Below are 23,673 nucleotides of genomic sequence, written 5' to 3' on the forward strand. Positions count from 1 at the left end.
AAGAGCAAATTGGGATCTGCAAACAATCTCTGGGCTTTGCTTCCCACCATTTCAGGAAAGGAAGGTATATCCATTGACATTTCTTTGAATAATGCGTCCTATTGACATAATACAGTACACTTAAGGAGCAGAGATCACTATCTGAAGTCTGGGGAGCTACTAATTGAATGGGGAACCGTGATTTAGGTAACTAGGGATACTTTATACTATATATTTAATGCATGAATTTGTCAGAGTCTGACGAAAGAATCTTTCTAGTTCCTGTGGGGTCATCAGAATGGAATATGACAATTTAAGACTTGACATAGCTAAATACTTTGTGGACATAAATGTAAAGATGAAGAAGGCAGGTTAACATCAGGTTACTAGTTTTTAGGTGGCTGTCTATGTTTCATGGCATGGTCTCTACTTTAGGACAGGGTTAGGGTGACAGAGATTTAATCTAGTCCCCCATCTGGGCCCTCAGGTTAATACAAGACTCTGTACCAATGAAAGTCTTCCAAGCGCGAGCATCTTCACTCTGACGCCAGCCATTGGGCCAGCCCATCACCACTGTGTTGTGTTTCATGCCTCCAAGGCCACAGGACTGGATGAGGTGTGAAATGCCCTCTTTCAGCTTGGCAGCCACCACCAATTGGCAGAATCCTTTTACCTTTTCTGCCTCCATTAGGTGCTTAATGGTCTGAGGGGGAAAAAAAAAAAAAAAAAAAACAAACAAACCACAAAACTTCAACTGCTTTACCCTGCACTTTTAACCCCATCATTCCCTCTGGCTTCTGTATTTCCATCTCTCCCCAAATTCTACATAAGACTATCTCAACAGAAAACTTCAAGAAGTTAAATGTGTTCAGTGAAGTGTCATCTGTGTTTGGTTTGTTTTTACTTTGTCTGTGGCATCTGTACTTATATCTGTAGCTGGCTGTCCACATGTAGCTCCTCTCCCTTTTCCTCTATTCTGCGTGCTTCCCTTTCAGGTCAAGCACTGAGCACAGCGATGTCCAAAAAGTGAACAGCAGACATGGTTTGATTGGCAGGGTAAGTTTACTAGTGGAAACAACATACTCTTGTCATCCCAGGCATGTCCTGACTTATTTTTTCAAGAAACTTAATCTGATGATCCTGGAAGTTTCACTTCAGAATTTCCTCAGATAAGGTTTCCTCCCCTGCCTCCTCTCTTCTTATATTTATTGTGATATTTGAATGGTAAGGACACCTGCATTTAAATTATTAGTGCTGCATTTAGTCAAGCTAACTTAGAGCTAATATCATATGCCCACTTCTTTTTACCTTACTCCTTTGTTGGAAAGGTAATAATGATGCACAAAATGGATATGATTTTTCCAAAGACACAAATTAAGTCAGTGGTTATCTAGGGTAAGGCTCTTCATTTGTAACCATATGATTTTTTAAAAAATTAATTTTTGTCACCTGGGTTAATGTTTCTGATTTTTTACATCTATTATACCATTCAAATGCTTTATTGTCCTCTATGATTTCCTAGGAAATCTGTTGTCAAGGGTACATACAGAAAAACTTTTGTTTTGTGTGTCTTGTGAGTACATACAGAAAAGCTTTTGTATGAATGAGGGTTTCTCTGTGTAACCCTGGCTGTCCTGGAACTCACTCTGTAGACCAGGTTGGCCTTGAACTCACAGAGATCCACCACTTATCTTCCAAGTGCTGGGATTAAAGGCAGGCACTACATGCCTGGCTCAGAAGAGCATTTTTGAAGTTAGTAGGAATAAAAGGATTTTCCAACTCCTCTTTTATGATAACATAAATGGTTTACCATCTGGGAGAGAATGACTACCCTCTTCCTGACAGCAGTGCTGGCCTTTGAAGCCTGGAGGGCACAAATGCTTGAGAAGCACAGACACAGAGACAGTGCTCTTCACCTGCTCTGCCGCGAGCGCATCACCATAGTTCTCCAGGAAGTTCCCCACGATGACAGAGCCCACAATCGTGAGTCCCTTTCCTGCCTTGAGCTGGGAGGCAAAGGTGAGGAGGCGAGGGTGCTTGACGTGTAAATCTTCATCCAGCTTCAGCAGGACGAGCAGCTGAGGCCTGGGAAGATGTGAGCAAGAAGGCGTGGGTGTGGGAAACATATGGCATCTCCATCCTTTACCTCTGGAGGGCCACAAAGCATTCAACTTTGACAGAAGAATGGAATCAGTGGAATGGTAAGATGAGGGTTCTTGGGTATTTTGAATGTTCTCAGTATTAGCTAAAACTGACCAATATTCACAGAACAACAACAATAGATATATAAGAGTAAGGCAGTAAGGTTAGGAGATAGCTCAACAGTTCCTTGAGCCACATCATTTCTTTATCTGGTGATCAGCAGAGTACAGCTGTGTTTTAACTATGGGCTCTGCTTTGTGACTGCTTTACCTCCAGTTTTTAGTGTGAGGAGGTCCTTCCTCTAGACGGAGCAAAGCGAAGCGGGCTGCACTGAGCGACAGCCCACGGATACCATCCCCCCATTCTTTCTCAGCCCTTGGGAGAAAAAGAAAAAAGAGGGATAGTCAGTTTACATTATAGTGAGTACAAGTTCAAAAAATAGAACCCAGGATTCTCTAAATCTAGCAGTAAAGTATGTACAAGGTAGGAGATTAAAACTCAGGCTTGTGGTTATCTGTTGTCCCCCACTAGCATGAGGAACACACTGTGGGATGGACGACCCTACAGATGGGTTCACAATACAGGCTGCCAGGGTTACTCACTTAACCCTGTGTGGATCTATTCGAAAGCAACTATTTGGAACAGCAATTCAGATTAGGAAATGACTTGTAATTGTGATTTTCAAAATAATGGAAGTAAATCCAAAGCAATCTGAGTCAGAAGATGATTCATTCCCAGTTTTGGAGGCTGCTGGAGGTTTTGGTTATTTCAGGGTTAATTGTATTTCAGATGATCCTCTGCTTGAGACAGCTAAGCTGTTTATATTTGGGTTATACTTTTAGAACGTTATTTATGTATATGTGTGGATATGCTCATGGATGTTCATGTGTCTCTAGAGATCAAAACAGGTGCCAGATCCTCTCGGGCTGGGGTTACATATGGGTTGAGAGCTGCCAGATGAGTTCTGGGAGCCAAACTATGGTCCTGTGGAGGGACAGCGAGTGCTACTAACCACACTGGGCTATCATATCTCCAGCCCAGCATTTTTTTTTTTTTTTCCTTTTTGGTGTGGGAGAATCTTGATATGGAGCCCAGCCTTGTACTTGCAATCTTCCTGCTTCAGCCTCCTGTCTACTGTGACACCATGCATGGCCAAACCAGCCATTCTTTTTTTTTTTTTTTTTTTAAGATTTTATTTATTTTATGTGTGTGAGTCCACTGTCACTGTCCTCAGATACACCAGGAGAGGGCATCAGACCCCATTACACATGATTTCAAGCCACCAAGTGGTTGCTGGAAATTGAACTCAGGACCGCTGGAAGAGCAGTCAGTGCTCCTACCGCTGAGCCATCTCTCTAGCCCCAAACTAGCCATTCCTGATTGCCCCTTTCAGCAGTAATGAGGTAAAATTCAAACTCACCCTTGGTACTCAATGTACTTGTAGATCATGCCAGCTATTACCATAGCTACAATGGCATAATACCAAGAAGAAATGAACATCAGAGCTAGACAGATACTCATTCCCATGAAAGAGAGGGCCCTGGAAAATGAAAATCAAAAATATAAATCAAGAAGTGTCTGAAGAAGCAACGACCGACACCAGTTTGAGGAGTGCTTCCTAGACTACTGTGGGGATTTTTTAAAATATATATACATATATATTTATATATATATATATATATATATAAATAAATTAATATAAGATATAATAGATATCAATGTATGTTATATATTATATGTTTATATTTCACTAATATAACATACAAGGCACAATTATATAAAATATGATTAATATAACAAAAATTACTATATTAAAATTATATCATAAATTATATAATCAATGATGCATTTATAGATCATATTAATATAATATACATATAATATATGCTAATATATACTATAATATATTTGATATATAAGTGTTAATGTTATTACATACTAATTTCCAGTTAATTACAGACACAACTTGTGTTAATTATAAATGAAATTTGTTATTAAAAAATTCCTCATATGTTTGCTGTAGCAAGGACTCTTACTGTTTTTCTTCCTAGTGCTGTGGCTCAAACTCAATGCCTTGTTCATGTAGGCAGGCCAACTATTACTGAGCCTTCACGCCAGCCCATGTGGGGTAAAGCCTAGGCCTTCCTGTTTCCAGGCAATCATGAACTATGAAGAGGGTGCTACGGTGCTCTCTGCCTCAAGGACAGTTAGTACTTATGTGGAAAAGAAGATTGAATACCATCAGGAATCTTAAATGTGGTATTAAATATTTTTCTTGTAAGTATTCCTAACATTTTTATGAGTATGTAATATCCCTTAACTGTAGAATCTAGTGATGAAAAGCTACTGGCTTTTAACAGCAGATGGATAAAGTATTACTGAAGCCCCTTTGTTTGCAGTATTGCCTTTCTAGCTCTATGACGAATGTTTACTTGTAAATAGAAGAACTATTACTTTGGAGACGAAAATATAACACTAAAAATGCTCACCACAAACTTTTAGCTAATGTTAAAGCTAGAGGGAGGATGAGAGGTGTTAAAACCAGTTGTATGTATATATTTTTGCCACATAAGTGTCCCATCATTGGCCATTATTAGTAAGTGAAGCCAGAGGGAGTAAGGTACACATATACAAACATAAAAATCTACATGATCATATGATCACAGGAAAACGATGAGACAGATGACAGCTGGACAGTGGTGGTACATGCCTTTAATTAATCCCAGCACTTGAGGGGCAGAGGCAGGTGGATCTCTGAGTTCAAGGCCAGCCTGATGTACAAAGTGAGTTCCAGGATAGCTAGGGCAACACAGAGACCCTGTCTCAAAACAAAACAAAACCCAAAAACCAAACAAATAAAAACACCAAAATCCAAAATCCAACCAGCCAAAACCTAGAACAATCTATCCTCCCCTCCTCTAAAAAGAAAGAAACAAAAAGGCATAGATGGCTCCTTCAGGACTGGGAAAACTATACCACAGCACCACAGCTTTTCACTGAGAGCTTTACTATGTAAGAGCACTGTATTAATGTGCATGTTAGCAGTATTACTCCCTGTTATGAATTAGTAAAATAAGATTTCAGGAGTCTATATGCTTTCAAGCAGATTACTGGACAAGGAAGTAGTGAAGGTGAATTAAGTCGTCAGTTACCTAACTTCACAGCTCGCCCTTAGTTACTGAGTGAAGTTCTGATAACAGTGAGGATGAAAACTGATGAGATGATGCAAGCCAGTGCTCAGCTAAGAGAGAACAGAAAGGCAGCTGTGCAAGGGGAAGGTGGACATGAGCCTTAGAAGCACTGTTTCTGCAACTGTCATGTTATTATAAAGTGATGCATAACAGTTAGGAAAGAGTAGGAAAGAAGGAATGCCAGCAACAATTGAACATCAAAATAGTATGGCCTGGCTGGCCAATTAAAAAAAAAAATGTGCCGGGCGTGGTGGCGCACGCCTTTAATCCCAGCACTCGGGAGGCAGAGGCAGGCGGATTTCTGAGTTCGAGGCCAGCCTGGTCTACAAAGTGAGTGCCAGGACAGCCAGGGCTACACAGAGAAACCCTGTCTCGAAAAACCAAAAAAAAAAAAAAAAAAAAAAAAAAGTATCTATCCTAGATTTCTAGAAAGATGAGGAGGAAGATGAAGACTTACCAGTGATAATAGCGGAATCGAGGCCTCCAGTTGGGGGTTCGCAGCAATGTTTGCAAGGCACAAGCCAAGTTCACAAAGAGGTAACACATGAGAAAAAACCTGGAGGAATAAAAACAGTAAGTGGAATTATTATAAAATGATAACTGGAGGCCTCTGAACTACTAAATTGGCGCACGCCTTTAATCCCAGCACTCGGGAGGCAGAGGCAGGCGGATTTCTGAGTTCGAGGCCAGCCTGGTCTACAAAGTGAGTGCCAGGACAGCCAGGGCTACACAGAGAAACCCTGTCTCGAAAAACCAAAAAAAATAAATAAATAAATAAAATGATAACTGGAGGCCTCTGCACTACTAAACCCTATTTAAACAGCACCAACCATTTAAAGAACGTTAAAAGCCTTTTCTCCCAAATCTGTTTACCTCCCAATGAATGTTCTTCTTGGCTGATGACACCATTTTTTTTTTTTTTTTGTGGGCTGGGCAGCGGTGGCACATGTCTTTAATCCCAGCACTTGGGAGGCAGAGGCAGGTGGATTTCTGAGTTCGAGGCCAGCCTGGTCTACAGAGTGAGTTCCAGGACAGTAGGGCTACACAGAGAAACCTGTCTCAAACACCAAAAAATGTGTATGTGTTTTCCTGCATGTTTATCTGTGTGTCATGTGTGTGCTCAGAGCTGTGGGGGTGGAAGAGGGTGTTGGATCCCCTTGGACTGGAATTACAGAAAATTGTAAGCAGCCATGTGGCTGCTGGGAATTGAACCCAGGACCTCTGGAAGAGCAGAAAGTGCTCTTACTCACTGAGCCATCTCTTGGGCCCAGCACAATCATTCTTTTCCCAGATTATCAGGACTTAATCCATATTTCTACTTCCTTATTCATTCTTCCCCTACATTTACCTATCAAGAACTATAGTTCTGCTTATTTCAAACTTCCAAAACTTCTTTATTTTCTTGTTTAGTGCCCTCACCTTAGTTCAGGCTTGCACTACTTTTTTTTTTTTTTTCAACTTCCAGTTTAATACTATCCTCTTCTAGTCCCTCCCCCCACACACATAGGTTTTTTCTTTTGAGACAGAGTCTCATTTATGTAACTTTGGCTGTCCTAGAACTGTCTAGATATATATACCAAGCTGGCTTCAAGCTCATAGATCTGTCTGCCTCTGCCTCCGGGGCTGAAATGAAAAGGTATGTACCACCATACTGAGTGAAGATTGATTTACTTTTATATGTAAGGCTGACTGCAGAGGCCAGAAAAGGGCACTGAATCCCCGGGAACTACAGAGTAAGACACAGCCTCCTTCTCTGCGTAACAAATAACTAGTTATCTTCAAGACATATGCCACTGGCTACAGAAACTTCCTCTCTATGTGCCGTGCTTTCATGGCACCCAGCAGTTACCTTTACCACTCTTCACTCATTGTACTATATGGGGACTCATGGATTCCTCACCTATTATCAGTGTCTTGAGACATCTTCATATTCCCAGTGTCAGGTAGACAATAAATCATTAGTAATGCACAGGTAAACGAGTAGATGCCAACAGTGAAATCAACTGCTAATGACTCATAAAATAAAGGCAGGGGCTAGAGAATGTAGCTCAGCAGTAGAGAACATGCCTAGTGCATACAAGGCCCTGGGTTTAAATGCAAGCATTATGGAAAAAAAATAAAAAGAAGGGGAAAAACAGAAGGAAAAGAAGGTAGGGATTCGAATAACTTTTAAAGTTATACAAGTTACTTGTATGTAGGACCTCTTCCTCTATAAAATCACAGTCATTTATAGAAGTTCTCAGGAATATTCTTTTAAAGATTTATTTTAATTGTGTGTTCACATGAGTGCTCACAGAGGTCAGCTGTCAGTTCTCTATGAACTAGACTTATATGTGGTTGTGAGCCTCCTGACATGGGTGCTAAGAACTGAACTTAGCTCCTCTGGAAGACCCATACATGCTATTAACCATTGAGTCACATTCAGCCCCATCTCAGGAATATCCTTTTAAGTAAAGTGAAGCCTATGTTTGGTTAACTCTGTCATCATCACTACTTTTAGATGACTTGATAGAAATCATGTTATTTATCATTAAACAACCATAGTTGAGAATAAAGTGGCTCTTACATGGAAAGAATTGGGGCCACGAGATCCAGGGAGGCGATGAGAATTCCCAGCTCTGCTATGGCAGCAGTTAGAAGTAAGGCCCAGGTAGGTTCCCCATTAGCTTTGCTGTGACCAAAAACCTGTGCACATGAGAAAAAACATCAGGCATGGGGGCTCTGACACAATGTTCCCATTTCAGATATCTGAAAAGTAACTTCAGAGAAATCATATATAAATGTATACAAAGGATTTTGAGGGCCTTGTACTAAAACTCTACATTGTCTCTACATTTATGATCTCCCAATTCTAAAGCTGAAAAAGGTAACATTTTTCATAAAATCTTGAGGGGAAAAAAGGCAGCAGGCACAGCAACCCATCACTCACCCTAAGGAAAGGTATGATGTTATCCTTGGCAATAGCCTGCAGCAGCCGAGGTGCACCTGTGAGGCTCTGCAGTCCAGCCCCACATGTTGAAAAGAAGGAGCCAATAACAATCACCCATGGGGATGGCCAGGATAAGGTGCCTACAACCAAATTCCCTTTTACAGCATCCCCAAATCTGGGAAAGAAAGAGTAGAGAAATTTGACTTGAAAACAATTCTAGATTAAAAGTTAGGAAGACATCCACCCAGTTACATTTTCTTGCTTGTAAGTTTTTTTGTTTGTTTGTTTGTTTTTGTTTTTTCTTTCTTTTTAAAAAAATTTTTTTTATTATTAGGTATTTTCCTCATTTACATTTCCAATGCTATCCCAAAAGTCCCCCATACCCTCCCCCCAACTCCCCTACCCACCCACTCCCACTTTTTGGCCCTGGTGTTCCCCTGTACTGGGGCATATAAAGTTTGCAAGTCCAATGGGCCTCTCTTTTCAGTGATGGCTGACTAGGCCATCTTTTGATACATATGCAGCTAGAGTCAAGAGCTCCGGGGTACTGGTTAGTTCATAATGTTGTTCCACCTATAGTGTTTTTGGTTTTCAAGACAGGGTTTCTCTGTATAGCTCTGGCTGTCCTGGAACTTACTTTGTAGACCAGGCTGGCCTTGAACTCAGAAATCTGCCTGCCTCTGCCTCCTGAGTGCTGGGATCAAAGGCGTGCACCACCACACCTGGCGCTTGTAAGTTTTTACAGTCTCAAACTGAGTCAAACATGAATACTGAAAAATGTAAAGGTAGAGGGTTTTCATAATAGCAGGCATTAGGGCACATACCTGCCACCTCAGCTTTCAGGAGGCTGAGGCAGGAGGATTATGAGTTTGGGGATAGGAAGGCTACATTTTTTAGTTCAAGGCCAGTATAGTCTATACAGCAAGTTCAAGGCCAGCTCAGGATACACAGCAAGACCCTGCCTCAAAAATAAGTTTCTGGGCTAGGGATATATAATACATCATTTACTTAGCATATTTCTGAGGCCCTATCACCACTGTGGAGGGGGAAATTAATAATACATATTAAGAAAACAAAACAAACTGTACAGTTAAAAAACAAGCCAAGCTTTACTTACAGACTTCTCTGTAATGGCAATTAATCTGCCTTGGGGTAGAAACTGGCCCACAGTTGCTTAAGAGCATTCATTACTCTTTCCTTGTGTACCAGATGCCTGGAGGCTACAAGAGGATGCAGAATGCCCCAAACTGCAGGGAGCTACCAGGGAGGTGCTGGCAACTCAACCTGGGTCCTCTGAAAAAGCAGTAAGTGCTCTTAAGCACTGAGCCGTTTCTCTAGCCTCAAGAGGTCCATAATCTTCTCTTGTTAGCATTATGCATACTTTGCATGTTTCTATCTACTTGAAACAGTTTTATATCATCCATTATTCTACTATTGATATTCTTCATTAATTTATTCACTTTACATCCCAACTGCAGCCCCCTCCTACAAGTATTCTATAATTTGAAATACTGTAATTAATATCATTATGAACACATATTCAATGAAACGTAAGATATTTTCCCTTGAGGCAGATTCCTAAGAATAATTGCAAAAATTAATATATTAAAACATTTTGATTTGATCAAGTTAATTTTGTGTCCAGCCACTTTGCTGAAGTTGTTTATTTGCTGTAGGAGTTCTCGTGGATTTTTTTGGGTCGCTTATGTATATTATCATATCATCTGCAAATAGTGATATCTTCCTCCTTTCCAGTTTGTTTCCCTTTGACCTCCTTTTGTTGTCTAATTGCTCTTGCTAGAACTTCGAGTACTATATTGAATAGACAGGGAGAGAGTGGGCAGCCTTGTCTTGTCTCTGATTTTAGTGGGACTGCTTCAAGTTTCTCCCCATTTAGTTTGATGCTGGCTATTGGCTTGCTGTATATTGCTTACATTATATTTAGGTATACACCTTGTACATACTGATGGGACCACTGAACAGTGAGAAGTAGATAAGAGTCACAGGGCTTAAAAATGACTTGGATCATGGATGAAAATGAGGGGAAACAGCTAGGGTAGAAAGATACTTACAGTCCTTAGTGAAAGGGACTGAAGTGGAGAATGTAAGAATTAGCGGCTTTCAGGGAGAGATCCACAGATATCTCACAAAACGTATGAGAGAGAAAAGAAGTAGTAAATACTAAGTAGCCTTCATGAAGAACATTAGTTTCCAATTACCACTCAGAATGCCCACGTGTTAATAAGTAGATGCCTCTCTCTTGTAGAGCAGATGCTGGAGATTTGACATAGTTTCTTTAACGTGCTCTACCTTTGGACAGCTTTCTAGCAATTCTTGGTGTACAAAGAAGTATTTAGTATTCTGACAACTTCATGTGGTTTTATGGAGGAAGGAGCTACTTTGTTGTATCTTACAAAATATCATTGGTCCTTATTATGTATATATTTACTGCTTGAGGCAGTAGGAGTCTTTAATCCCAGAAATTTGAGGTTAGCTTGAGAAACATTGCAAAAAAAAAAAAAAAAATCACATTATCATAGGCTAAATTATGCACGTATATTTTAATCCCCTTTTCAAACTTTTTTTTTTTTTGCTAAAATCAAACGTAGGGGTGTTGTATGTGCTATACAAGCTCATATATATATACATATACATTTTAGATCAATGTATACATTTTCTATTTTATTAGTTGTAACCTGGTTTCTTGATACGTGTTGACACTAGTGACAAAATGTTGTAGAAGACAGACATATGGTTGTTGTACATACTTGTCTCTGAGAACGACTCCTTCAATACATGCACCAAAAAGGACAACATTGCTTAAATCTGTTATGCTGACAGTCAAGGAAATGATTGTTGTCTTTTGGCTTTATGTAATAACTACACTATCAACAAATGAGTTGCTAGATTCATCACTTCTATAAAATGCTTTAACGATGCTTATGAAGCAGGCCAACTATCTGGCAACTTAAATGGTACTAAGAGATGGCATTATTATTAGATGAAAGTACTGATCATCCTAGTTCTATTGCATGATCCCATACCATGACTCAAACCAAGTTCACAAAAAGGATACACACGAAGGATGTGGTCAGGATGGCAAGGATGGTCCCAATAGGAATAGACTTCTGGGCATCTTTCAGATCTCCAGATCTGTTTGACCCAGCCATGATACCTAGAGGGCAAACACCAAGTTAACTTCTTAGCTTTCTGGGCACTCTGATGTTCATACTGATACTGAAGACTAGGGGTAAACAGAACACTGAGAATATAATTCCCTCTCCTGAGAAAGCTTACTCATTGTGGCTGATGGCCAACTAAAACAAGTAACAGCCCTATCCACTTACCTGTGACAGAAGGAAAGAAGATCCCCACCAGCAGCGTGAAGGAGGTGGTAATATCAGCAAGAACATATTCATGGTTTAAGTTGCCTAAGACATCAGATGCCTTGGCTGATGGCTTTTCAATTATCTCACCCTTTGGTAAATAATTACTCCAAAGATTTTCTGCAAAGGGTTGAGGGGTGGGGTGGATAAGAAGAAAGAGAATAAAAGGATAAAAGCAATATGGAAGTAATACAACTATATGATTTCTTACCCAAACAATATTCAACCAGAGACGCCTATTGTTACTATTATAATTACTGTACTGGAGACTGACCCAGGAGCCATTTACTTGCTAGGCAAGTACTGTACCGTAGCCCTCTCTCTACCTCAGCCCTTTAATGTTTTTAAAGAACCATTGTTTCTTTAACATGAACACATGTAAGTATTATAGGATGAAACATAATGATATTTCTAATTTGTTTTAAAATAATTTTACAAAATATTTTAGTATAATAAATGTAATTAACTTTTCTAACACAACTTAGTAAAAGTTAAGCAGACTAAAATCACATGTCCCATAGAGCCTATTTTTAAATTAGTTCTCAAATGTAAGCTTTTTGAAAAAAAAATTAGTATCAAAGCAGTTTTAACCTCTTAGTATGAACCTGCAAGTTGTGGACAAAACATTTAAGGTGGACATCACTCAACAAAAGAATTTCAGAAATTTAGCTGTTGAGGAAAACATAGGTGTGTTTGGTGACATTAAAACAGTTCTATTTTAGCTATCACTGAAGGAAGACCACTGGCAATTTTTCAGGAGTACATTAAGTTAGATACAAAGGCAAATTCTTGCAGTCCTAGCTTGTCAGGAACATGAGGCAGAAGGACTGCTTAAGCCCAGGAGTTTCAAGTTAGCTTGAGGAATATTGCAAAATAAAAATATTCACAAAATATTTTATCTTATCCTATGCTACAAAGTCATCTGTCCATCTCTGTTCTCAAAAAAGGGGAAATTTTAACAGCTGCACTTTGCAAGGAAGCTCTTTAATATAATTTCAAGAGAAAAACAGATATATGCAGGGCATGGTGGTACATGCCTATAATCCTGCCAGTACTCAGAAGTCTGAGGCCTAAGGATTCTGAGTTTAAAGTCATCTGTAAATACACAGGGATCCATGCCATATTTAATAGGACAGTCTTAGACAGTGGGCTGGGGTGTAGCTCAATGGTAGAGTATGTGATGCTTGTCAGACATATTCCCTGGGTTCAATCCTTACCACTGCAATCATAACCATCACTAATTAAGGTCTAGGTCATTGGCTTTAGTGGGGAAGCCACTGCCTATATTTGCTAAATGGACATGCTGTATCTGTCAAACTGCCTTCAAAACAACTATGCTTATGCTTAGGTATTAGTGCTGCTATCAGCTTTAGTCAGAGATATTTTCTTTCACTGTGGAGGATCATTAACAACTGGTCACAGTGGTAAGAAGAATTGACTATTTTATGCTGAGTCATAAAGGTATTTATATCACTCCCTTCAAGGCTCAGGGAACAATGTGGAAATGGACTGGAAGAATGGAAAATCCAGAAAAAGAGAGGTAATCATGTAGAATGACGACTTCTTGTTGTGGCTCTTGCATGTTTGAACTCAAAGCATATCTGACTACCTGCACAAGATGGGCTCTATCAATATGTCACATGAGGAGGAAGGGGGCGCTCACAAGACCCCACCCATTCCTGAGGCTTGATACCCAGCCAGTGTGGGAGGGAGAGTCATTTTCGTCAGTCTTGAAGCCACTGTAAGGTGCCCGTGCTGCTATAAGCATACCATCCATGAACGTATAATCAGTTATAATGAAATTTAGTGTGTATGCAAACTAATGAGAGATTAATGAGTATGAGTCAATATGATCAAAATAACATAATGTGCATGCATGTATAAAATATAATAAACTCATTGTTATGAGTAATTAAATACTATAATACAAAGTAAAAAATAGGGGGAGGGTGAAAAACCTAAGATGGGAACGCCTATTTCCCACCACTGTCCTTAAAGAAGAAACAACACAAAACAAACTGGGTCTAGTTAAACTCTCTAACTTACCAGTAATGATACCACTAGCCAACCCTGGAATGCCTTGGATCGAGGTGACGTTATTGTGAACAAAGTACTCATCACAGGTGGCATTAAAGAACTGACTCGAGTTGCAGAAGAATCCCCATAACTTTGATGGTACTGTCATGTTGTCAATCTCCTTGGTCTTAGAGCAAACGTCAAGGTGTCTTGATGACAGGGTGCGGTTTCCCAGCATACAAACCCTAAATCAAAGCAAACAGAGAAGAGGAGAAAGATCAAGAAGGGAAAAAAGAACAGAGAAAACTCAGTCTTTAAGACTTTTTAATGCTGGTCAGTAAAGGATAAAAACGTCATCTTGCAGGGATTTTACCACCATGGTAAAAGGAATGAACACCTTAAACTGAGGTAACGTGTATCTTCTGTCAGGGTAACCCTCACAATATTTTAGTATTTGTCTTATGTAGCTGGAGGCATTAACAGTGATTCAGTATTCTGCCCAAGATCAAGGTCATACAAATGACAGATGTAGGCAATATGATTCAAACATAAGAACTATACAAAGAAACTATGTTTAATTATCTTCCAAAAAATATTTGGCTATTCATCCATTTTCAGGCTCAAAAGAATCCTGGAGGGTGCTAGGGAGGTGGTCCAGTGGGGTTGGAGCTCTTGTTCTGGAAGCATGAGATCCTGAGCTCAGATCTCTAGCACCCAGGTCGTTTCCACACAGGCATACACATGGGCAGTCACCGCCCCACTCCCACACCATTACCACTGCCAGCAACAACAATAACATTCCAGGGAACTTCTGCTCTTATTTTTAAAAAAATGTCCAAATGCCCATATTTTCATTTGCTTGTTTTCTTTCTAGACAGGAGGTGTGGGGGGAGGGGTGTTGGAGGAAAGGAAAGAAAGAAGGTAGTAAATGAAATGTGAAGATGTTCTATTGTCATAACCTCCTGGGACTGCTAGCTCTTCTAAGTCTTCTGGCTGCTGTTGTAGGGCAGCCTGACTAGACTTAAAAGCATATCCCTCTATGGCCCAAGAGAAAACTGACTGTGACCTTAAACCTAGACCCAGTGGTAAAAAGGAAATTTAAGGATAATACAAATATTGACTGCAGCTTTATTTTTTTCCACTACCTAGAAACATAAACAAGAATGGAGTAAAAGAGTCATAGTAAAATACTTCTGAGCTCAAAACCCATGGCTCAGATTCTTCAGAGCGGCTTCATACATACACAATGAGCCACCGATCTATCACTTGGCCTCAACAACCCTTAACAAACCTAGTTTTGTTTCATGGTTTCTCAAAGGTTTGATTTTTTAAAACATATTATTCTGGAATTTTAAAAAACAAAATAGCTTGCACTGGGATTTCTTTTCCAACCAAACAAAATTGATGAAGCCCCAAAGGGAAACCTGAAGCAAAATGGAATTTTCCAAGTTGAGATACAGCTAAACTGTTGCATCTAAAACTTTTATAACTCTAAAAAAGATCTTTATTTTATGGCCCTAAGCAAGCAAAATGAAAACTTACAGTGAGATTTATTACTGACATCACACAGAAGAAATACCAAACAGCAATCAGGAAATCACAGAGTCCCACGTTCTTGCCCTACCATTAGCTGACTTGGGGAAAGTCATTCATCTTCACTGGATCTGCCTTTTTCATGATGAAAGAAACAGTTTTTGTTTTTGTTTTCCCTGTAAGCTATTTTAAATCAGCATAGTATCAATAAATTTGATCCCCTGCTGATTCATGTGACTTCAAAGGCAACTTCTGTAACAAGATTACAAATAACTCAGTGTCAACTGGCCTGTGTGTCACAAATCCACGAGACAATAGGTCTCGTGAGTGAAGACACTGCATAAATCCATCACTTGATTACTGCATATTATGTATAGCATGGAACGTCTAGGGGACATACATGTGATAAGACAGTCATTTCCTTTTATAACTGATAACTCTTAGCACTTACAGTACCAAGAAAAAAATAAACAATTTAGGTAACTCCTAAAAACAAAGATTTAGTTTATGGGTATGCGTGTTTTTGCCTACCTGTATGTCTGTGTGTGTCAGTTGTATGCCTGAAGCCTGTAGAGGCCTGAAGAGGGCACCAGATCCCCTGGAACTGGAGTTATAGACAGTTGTGAGCCATCATGTGGGTGTTAGGAATTGAACCCAGGTCCTCTGAAGATCAGCTATTGCTTTTAACTACAGAGTCCTCTCTCCAGACCACTACTGTAAAATTCTTTTGAATTGATTTTTATTTTAAAAGCAATTGAACATTGGTTGCTGGGAATGACTATGACTGCAAAGCTCTTCATGGATAGTTCACATAAACACAATTATTATTAGGGGGTTGGGGGAGCACACCTAAAGAGAGGTACCTTAATGATGGCTATGGCTGCTAGGTCTACATTTCAGAAGTGATGAAGAGGGTCAACAAGACAGTATGTCAAGAAGCTTCCTTCTGGGAAACTGGTCCAATAGGAAATCACCCCATGACATTCTGGTGGAAATGTTCACATTAGCAGATACCATCACTGACTATGTCAAAGATAGGTACGTACGGGAAATGTGGTGGAGCAAAGGAAGACTTGATGGCACCAGCATAGATAGCCAAGATCGACACAATTACACAGGCCAGAAAGAGTGAGGCAAACTTATTCACATAGCGTACGCCAATGAATACCACCAAGACCATGAGGACCAAGAAGGCTGTACCATAGACGCGCATGTTGTTCAGCATAGCTGCTGACTCCTTGAGTGCATCATCACTCCGAAAGATGGCAGCTCGGGGGACAATGTATACCTGTCAGAAAAAGAAAGAGAAGTAGAGGAGATGTACGGCCATTTCAAAACAATCAAGGAGAAGGGCTATAATAGTTTGTTTCTTTTGTGAAGGACAGCTAAACAAACAAACAAACAAACACCAAAACATTAATTTGTATCCTTCTTTTTAAAAGTGATCTTATTACTTATATGTGTACTGTTGTTTTACCTGCATGCATGCTTTGTGAAGGGGCTGTATCTTTTGTACCTGGAGTCACAGACAGTTGTGAGATGCTATGTGGGCACTAGAAATTGAACCCTGGTCCTCTGCAAGAGCAGCCAGTGCTCTTAAGCACTGGGCCTGTCTCCAGCCCTCCTTTCTTCTTTGTAATCATTTACTCTTAGACAGGGTCTGATTACCTAGCCCTAGTTGGCCCGGAACTCAAAGAGATCTACCTGCCTCCATCTCCCAAGTGCTGGATTAAGGTTATGTGCCATTCCTGGCTGCAAATTAAACACATTTTTATTTGGCTCTAGAATGTCTATAAAAATGTTATGTTGTAGATCATTTTTGTTTTCTATTTGCTATTCTGAATACTGCCTTTCCAAATGGGAACAAGAAAAATGAATCATTTTATTCAAAAGGCTATAGAAAAGATGAGTAGAGAAATTAAAAACTCATTGGTATAAAGTTATCAAAAAGAGGGGTATGGGATACAACTCAGCCAGTGAAATATTTGTTGCACAAGAATGAGCACCTGAGTTTGATCCCCAGGACTTATGTTAAGAGCTGGGCATGGTGGTGTGTACTTCTCATCTTAGCACTGGGAAGGGGAGGGCAGGAGGAACCTTGGAGCTGAACAGCTCTGCAGCCAAAGGTGTTGAGCCCCAGGCTCCGGGGAAAGACCCCATCTCATAAAACAAACTGGATGGCTCCTGAGGAACAGCAGGTGAGGAAATAGGTTGATCGCTGGCCTCTACACACATGGATTCAACACACTAGAACACACACATACAAACACACATACAATGTAGAAAAATAAACTTTATTTTACTTTTTTCCATTGACATATATACAACTCTTTTGTACTTAGATAGGAATTTCCTGGTTGAGGTGATAAAGTTGGGGACAATCAGTCAGAGGGGACAGGACAGGCAGGTGAAGGACACCTCAACCTTTCTGCTTCAGCGTCATGGTAAGGAGACAGTCCCAGGCAGTCATCACCTGATTGGTTGCCACGACTCGCCTGATCTCAGAAACCTTGATATCTAAGGACAAAATAAACCCACAGAGCTTCTACATTGTAGTCCACAGTTACTCCATCACTTACCAGAAAGATTTCAATGGCACCAAGAATATACATGGCTGCTGCAAATGTGGTGCCAAGATAAAAGCAGAGGCCCACAGCCCCGCCAAACTCTGGGCCCAGGGCCCGGGAAATCATGAAGTATGAGCCCCCAGCTACAAGACAAAATAGAATTTGAACAGCATCACAAAGAGAACTGTAAACAAGTCATAAGAAATAATTTTAAAATGTGCACAAAAAGATGTTTCAGACTTTGGGAACTTGAACGTAAAGAAGTAGATTTGCTGGGGAAGATGGTGTGTCCAATACTCTACATTCTGTCACTATTAGGGGAAAAAATGGAATCCTTCCTACAGAAATAAGATAGTTTAATAAAACATTTTATAAGCAAAGAGTGTAGCTAAAATTCAAGCACTAAAAATAGTCTAAAAGTAATGAAATTTCAAAACCTTAAGCTAAACAGCATTTGTCTCTCTGGCTTGTAGGAAGTGTCTGTCACAGTACCCTATGAACAACAGAATAAACACATTCATGTTCTTTGGAAAAGCGTAACCACAGTGATTACTCACTGATACTCTGAATTTCAAGGCTGGGCACTGACCTGGCACCACTCCGTTAGTGGCGATGGCGCTCATGGAGATGGCAGTTAACATTGTCTGTAGAAGAGAAGGATTTTACTACTGAGTGGAGCTGACATTTCTATACTACTTTCCCATGTGTGAAAGTCAGAGCACTTAGCAAACATTTTACTCTACCTACTTTTAGGAAGGGTTGCTGTATAACATATTTGAAAGGAACAGCTAGGGAGCTAACATTGCAAGGTAGGGTGAACCTACCTACAGACTAGCTACAAGGTCAAGAATACAGTAAGAAGCCGGGCGGTGGTGGCACACACCTTTAATCCCAGCACTCGGGAGGCAGAGGCAGGCGGATTTTGAGTTCGAGGCCAGCCTGGTCTACAAAGTGAGTTCCAGGACAGCCAGAGCTACACAGAGAAACCCTGTCTCAAAAAACCAAATAAATAAATAAATAAATAAATAAAATAATACAGCAAGAAACATTGGGGAAAAATTAAAACATTATCTAGTAACACAGTACAGAAAGGGCTTGAAAGAGAGTGTTGCTGTAGGTCCAGTGATTAGCTAGTAGGTGACTTTAGTGCAAATGAGAGGCAAAACCAACAAAGCAGTGGGAACAAGGAGGAAAGGGTGCATATGAAACAGCTCAGAGAGAACAGATTGGCCCTGGTGAATGGCAAAGGAGTCAAATATGACCTAGTGTTTCAAGCTTGAGAAACTGAAGTGAGGAAGGCTGTGTCCCTAAATCCTTAATGATACAGGTTATGTCTGCTTAATCTGCATAGTTAGTACAGTGGGGAGGGAGGATATAATGGTCACTAAGACAACTGGAACAGTAGAAAGTGCAGGGATGGAACACAGAACAGAAGAGTGAGCAGTTTAAATGAAGGAGAATCAGAATGGGTTGAGTGTGAGAGATAAGTCCTGGGGAAAACTGAGTGATTTTCAAGAAAGGGATAAAAAGAGTTCAAAGTAAGCCAAACCCAATCCAGGCCCTACCAACTTTATTTTCAGTACATTTTGGAATAGTGTATTCATTTTCTTTTTTTCTTTCTTTTTTGGTTTTTCAAGACAGGGTTTCTCTGTATAGCCCTGGCTGTCCTGGAACTCACTTTGTAGACCAGGCTGGCGTCAAACTCAGAAATCCACCTGCCTCTGCCTCCCAAGTGCTGGGATCAAAGGCGTGCGCCACCATGCCCGGCGTGTATTCATTTTCTAATGTTTTCTATTACAACATCAGTGTTTTCATGCTCAAATTATCCATATTTTAAATTATTTTAAGGCCTGCATTTTGTTTTGTATTTCCAAAAATCTAGGAAACCATATACTATATATTGTAATTAATGACTAATGGGTGCTTAGTGAAAATCTTTTCGATTTTAAGATCAAAATTCTCTTTCCTGTTGGGGTCATAAGCCTTTTCACATATTTTCTGTGCTTTTCTCCAGGAGGTCAAGTGCATATACTCATGGCAGCTCAAAATGAAAGCTCTAGGAGCCAGTGCACAACTTACACAGCAGCAGCAGATGAGGACAATTGCAAAGGCCTGAAGGACTCCAGCTGTTCCCACTACCCAGGTAAGACGCAGGAAGAGGATCACTCCAAAGATGTTCTGTAGACATGGGAGGTAGACACCCATGAAAGTACCCATTTGGGGGCTCTGAAAATAAAAATGCAAGGCAATGGGAAATTATAGTTAGCCATAAAAGATGCTTTGACTTACCATATTATTATTATTTTTTTTAAAGATTTATTTAGCCGGGCGTGGTGGCGCACGCCTTCAATCCCAGCACTCGAGAGGCAGAGGCAGGCAGATTTCTGAGTTCGAGGCCAGCCTGATCTACAAAGTGAGTTCCAGGACACAGGACAGCCAAGGCTACACAGAGAAACCCTGTCTCGAACCCCCCCCCCCCAAAAAGATTTATTTATTATATGTAAGTACACTATAGCTGTCTTCAGACACTCTGGAAGAGGGCGCCAGATCTTGTTACTGATGGTTGTGAGCCACCATGTGGTTGCTGGGATTTGAACTCGGGACCTTCGGAAGAACAGTCAGTGCTCTTAACCGCTGAGCCATCTCCAGCCCAGATTTACCATATTAATCTCCAAGTAGAGTCATCAGGAAGTTTAACCATTACCTTCTAAGATCTTTTTTCTATTATCTATATACATTTATAATTTGGATAACATTCCACGTTTTTACTATACCTAAACAATGAAACATTTGAAAATCTAAAAATTTCTATTCTTCAAAAATTTTTATTCTATTGCTAAAATTCTTTTCATTTAAAAACAGCGATAACTTGTGGAAACTGTTGAGAATTTAGGTTCAAATTTTTCATAATAGTTGGTAAATGAAACGGCTGGGGAAAATAAAAACTTGAAGGCCATCTGACCCCTTGCAAAGAGCTGGCCTGTGTGTATTGGCATAATTTTATTGTAAGAAAAATAGTATTACAAAAAAAGTCTAACAATTGCTGGGTATCATTATCATGGTACATGCCTATGATTCTAGCACTGGGAGCTGAGGCAGGAGGATTCTAAATCCATGGCCAGCCTGTCTTATATTTGAGGTATAGTCTCAAAGACCAAACAAACAAACAAACAAAAAACCAACCCCAAAACCCTTGCACCAGGCCTACTGAGCAGCCAGGTGGATCCACTTCACTGATGTGCTACTGGTCAGTCACATGGCTAACCCTGAATGGTTTCTGCTCAAATCTACCAAGTCAGAGGGCCTCCTCTGCCCAGCCTACCAGATAAGCAACTCCTTCCAGCAGACTCTTGTCAGTCTCACTGTTTTTAACTCTGCTTAAGTTTTGGTCAAGCATTAACTGACACTAAAAATGTTATATACTTTAACAGTTTAAAGAGCATAGGGACTAGCTTCCCACATGAAGCCAGGACACTGTGCATTCTGCCTGGGCCATGATGCCAATGCTCAGAATTGTCTGGGTACATAAAGCATCTAATACATTGTTTCTTCACATGGATGGATGCCCTGGGTATGTCTTCATCATCTTATATTCAGGCCGTCTTTATTTATCCTGGGTGTTGTGAGGCATCACCTTGGTAGGCTTCTTTTTCCCTTCAGTGATGTTCTCTGCCTCTTCATGTTCCTTTGCTCCTTGTGTCAGATTTGTATAGTTGGCCATGCGGTTGAGGAGAGAAGACACCTTTGGTCTGGTGTCCATTTCTTCCTACAAAGCCAGAAATAATTTATGAAGGATACTGAAATTCAGCAACAAAATACTCTCTACCAGGAAACAGAAAAGTAGATGATAAAATCTTTAGCAGATTAATATTTTAAGAAAAGTCTTCTGTGAGACAATTTTTCCCTCACATTTGAAAGACTGTGCAGAGCTGAGGGGACAGGTCAGTGAGAGTGGCTGCCAGCATATTCAAGGCCTGGGGTCCAACCCCAGCGCAGAGATGGAGAAAAGACCACGTTTAATTAGGGCAACGAGTTAAGGTAGGATACAGAGTCCTGACACTCAGTAAGGATTTTCCTACACATGTCTTATGCTTGTGTTCTCATTTGTTCCCCTCCTCCTCTGCCTTCCCCATTCCTTCTGACCCTCTTAAGAGACTAGGTTCCCCCTTCTTTCCCTAATTAGTCCCCACTTCTGCTTTCAGGTTACATCATGCATTCTATTATCTGGTCTTCACCTCTCTGCCCCTTAACATCTCTTCCTTGCTACTCACAGCCTGTGCTCACCCTCTCTCTCCCCTCCCTCCTACCGCCCCCCATCCCCAGTCTCCTCCTCCTCTGACACACACATGCTTACATATACATAGGGAGAAAACATGCTACTCAGCATCTGTCTTAGTTTGGCTTATTTTGCTTAACATGATGACTGATACTTCCAAACATTTCTCTGGAAATGTGATGATTTCATATTTCCTAGTAGCTGATGAATTGCATTGTGCAGGTTGGAGAGACAGCTCAGTCAGTGGGAAAGAGCCCTTGCTACTCTTCCAGAGTACTGAATTCAGTTACCAGCACCCACATTGGGAGGCTCACAACTCTCCTAACTCCATCTCCAGGGAAATATGATGCTCTTTTCTACTCCCACACAGACACATACATATATAATTACAATATTACCTCAAAGAGTGCCAAATTTTTATCAAAATATTCATCTCCTTCTTCATAGTTGGAATTATTGAGATAAGCATTTCGGGCTTTTTTATGGCCGTCATCTGAAAAGAAAGGAAAACATTAGTTTTTCATGGGTACTAAGACAGCAGCACCAATAACGATGTTGCCTCTGTGTTAGCAGAAACCACTTCAGATTCAAGTTCAGCTTGAGTGGTAGACCTCAGTTAGCAGTGCTTGAAGAATGTAATGGTCTGGCAAAAGCAAATCAGGAAACCAAAGGAATCAACCCAAAGTTTTTTCCTTAATACAAAGACCGCTGGGGGCCCTTACCCTTGAACTAACCCACAAGTATTTCTTTCTTGGTGTGTTATACTGCTCTTGACATGGGCTACTTTACAAATTGTTAATGCTGATAATGGGAGAAAAAGCTGTTTCCAAGGCTGTTTTTGATGTATGTGAATGTGGGGTGTGTGTAGAATAGTGCACAAGTGAGAGGACAAGCTGGTAGAGCTGATTCTCTACTTCCACCTTTGTAAGGTATGGAATGCAGGTTGTCAGGGTTGCTGGCCAAGTGCTTGTGGAGCAGTGTTGCTGACCTCCTTCCTGATGCCTTATCACTTATAATAGGTGACTTCATCTTTGATGATTTTTAAAAAATTCTTTGATAATTTCACAGGATGTATTTTGAATATATTCAACCCTCTCATTGCTTCCAACCCAGCTTTCAGCCTGCTTCCTTTTTTTTTTTTTTTTTTTTTTTTAAACTTTCTTTCCCATGAGGTCCAGTTTGTGTTGCTTAGTTACTCTGGAGATTAAGGTATGCTCTGGTGCGTAGTCACACTATTAAGGTCATTACCAGTAAATGACAACCTGAATCTCTTCTTCACAGCAATCATTAAATGCTAATAGCTCCTTGGTGCACTGGTGCTAGAATTACACATCCCACCACATTCCCACTGTGCCGGATTCTGGCTGGCTGGAGCTTGTGTACTTCTTGTGCACACTTTAACAGTCACTGAGTTCAGATGCACGTCTGTCTGGAAAACAGTTTCCTTTAAACCGTCCATGGCCTTCAGCTCTTACAATCTTCCTGCCCTGCCACCCCCTCCATCAAAACTCCCAGCCTTGAGATAACATATCAAAGTTCAATTTGGGGCTAAGCACTCTGTTGTCTTTTGTTGTCTGCATACCAAGCAGCTGGAAGTCAGCAGTAGTTTTTGAGTCTCACCATGAGGCCCAGACTGGCCTCAAACTCTTGACTA

The 23,673-nt window shown here is 40.4% G+C and overlaps 1 protein-coding gene and 1 long non-coding RNA gene across 5 annotated transcripts in view; one reads left to right on the forward strand and one right to left on the reverse strand.

Moving 5' to 3' along the window:
* Slc12a6 (solute carrier family 12 member 6) overlaps window positions 1-23,673 on the reverse strand; it is a 99,681-nt gene that overhangs the window by 7,851 nt on the left and 68,157 nt on the right. For all 4 annotated transcript variants that reach the window (XM_085834582.1, XM_085834581.1, XM_085834583.1 and 1 more), the window contains 17 exons: window positions 22,418-22,512; window positions 21,378-21,509; window positions 19,823-19,969; window positions 18,333-18,387; window positions 17,756-17,886; window positions 16,223-16,464; window positions 13,674-13,888; window positions 11,589-11,747; window positions 11,318-11,416; window positions 11,010-11,067; window positions 8,242-8,416; window positions 7,879-7,997; window positions 5,770-5,868; window positions 3,542-3,661; window positions 2,392-2,496; window positions 1,896-2,064; window positions 487-682 (listed from right to left, as the gene is read on the reverse strand). In XM_085834582.1, coding sequence (XP_085690708.1) covers window positions 487-682; window positions 1,896-2,064; window positions 2,392-2,496; window positions 3,542-3,661; window positions 5,770-5,868; window positions 7,879-7,997; window positions 8,242-8,416; window positions 11,010-11,067; window positions 11,318-11,416; window positions 11,589-11,747; window positions 13,674-13,888; window positions 16,223-16,464; window positions 17,756-17,886; window positions 18,333-18,387; window positions 19,823-19,969; window positions 21,378-21,509; window positions 22,418-22,512 — 2,316 coding nt within the window. The remainder of the gene's footprint in view (window positions 1-486; window positions 683-1,895; window positions 2,065-2,391; window positions 2,497-3,541; window positions 3,662-5,769; window positions 5,869-7,878; window positions 7,998-8,241; window positions 8,417-11,009; window positions 11,068-11,317; window positions 11,417-11,588; window positions 11,748-13,673; window positions 13,889-16,222; window positions 16,465-17,755; window positions 17,887-18,332; window positions 18,388-19,822; window positions 19,970-21,377; window positions 21,510-22,417; window positions 22,513-23,673) is intronic.
* On the forward strand, window positions 679-19,877 carry LOC147005846 (uncharacterized). Its single transcript, XR_015046503.1, has 4 exons — window positions 679-1,035; window positions 1,828-2,180; window positions 9,451-9,545; window positions 19,758-19,877. It is a non-coding gene; the product is annotated as an uncharacterized LOC147005846 (long non-coding RNA).

Source organism: Mus caroli, unplaced genomic scaffold (genome assembly GCF_978045245.1).
Source record: "Mus caroli unplaced genomic scaffold, Mus_caroli_1 scaffold_2, whole genome shotgun sequence".
In the NCBI taxonomy this organism is placed as follows: Eukaryota; Metazoa; Chordata; class Mammalia; order Rodentia; family Muridae; genus Mus; species Mus caroli.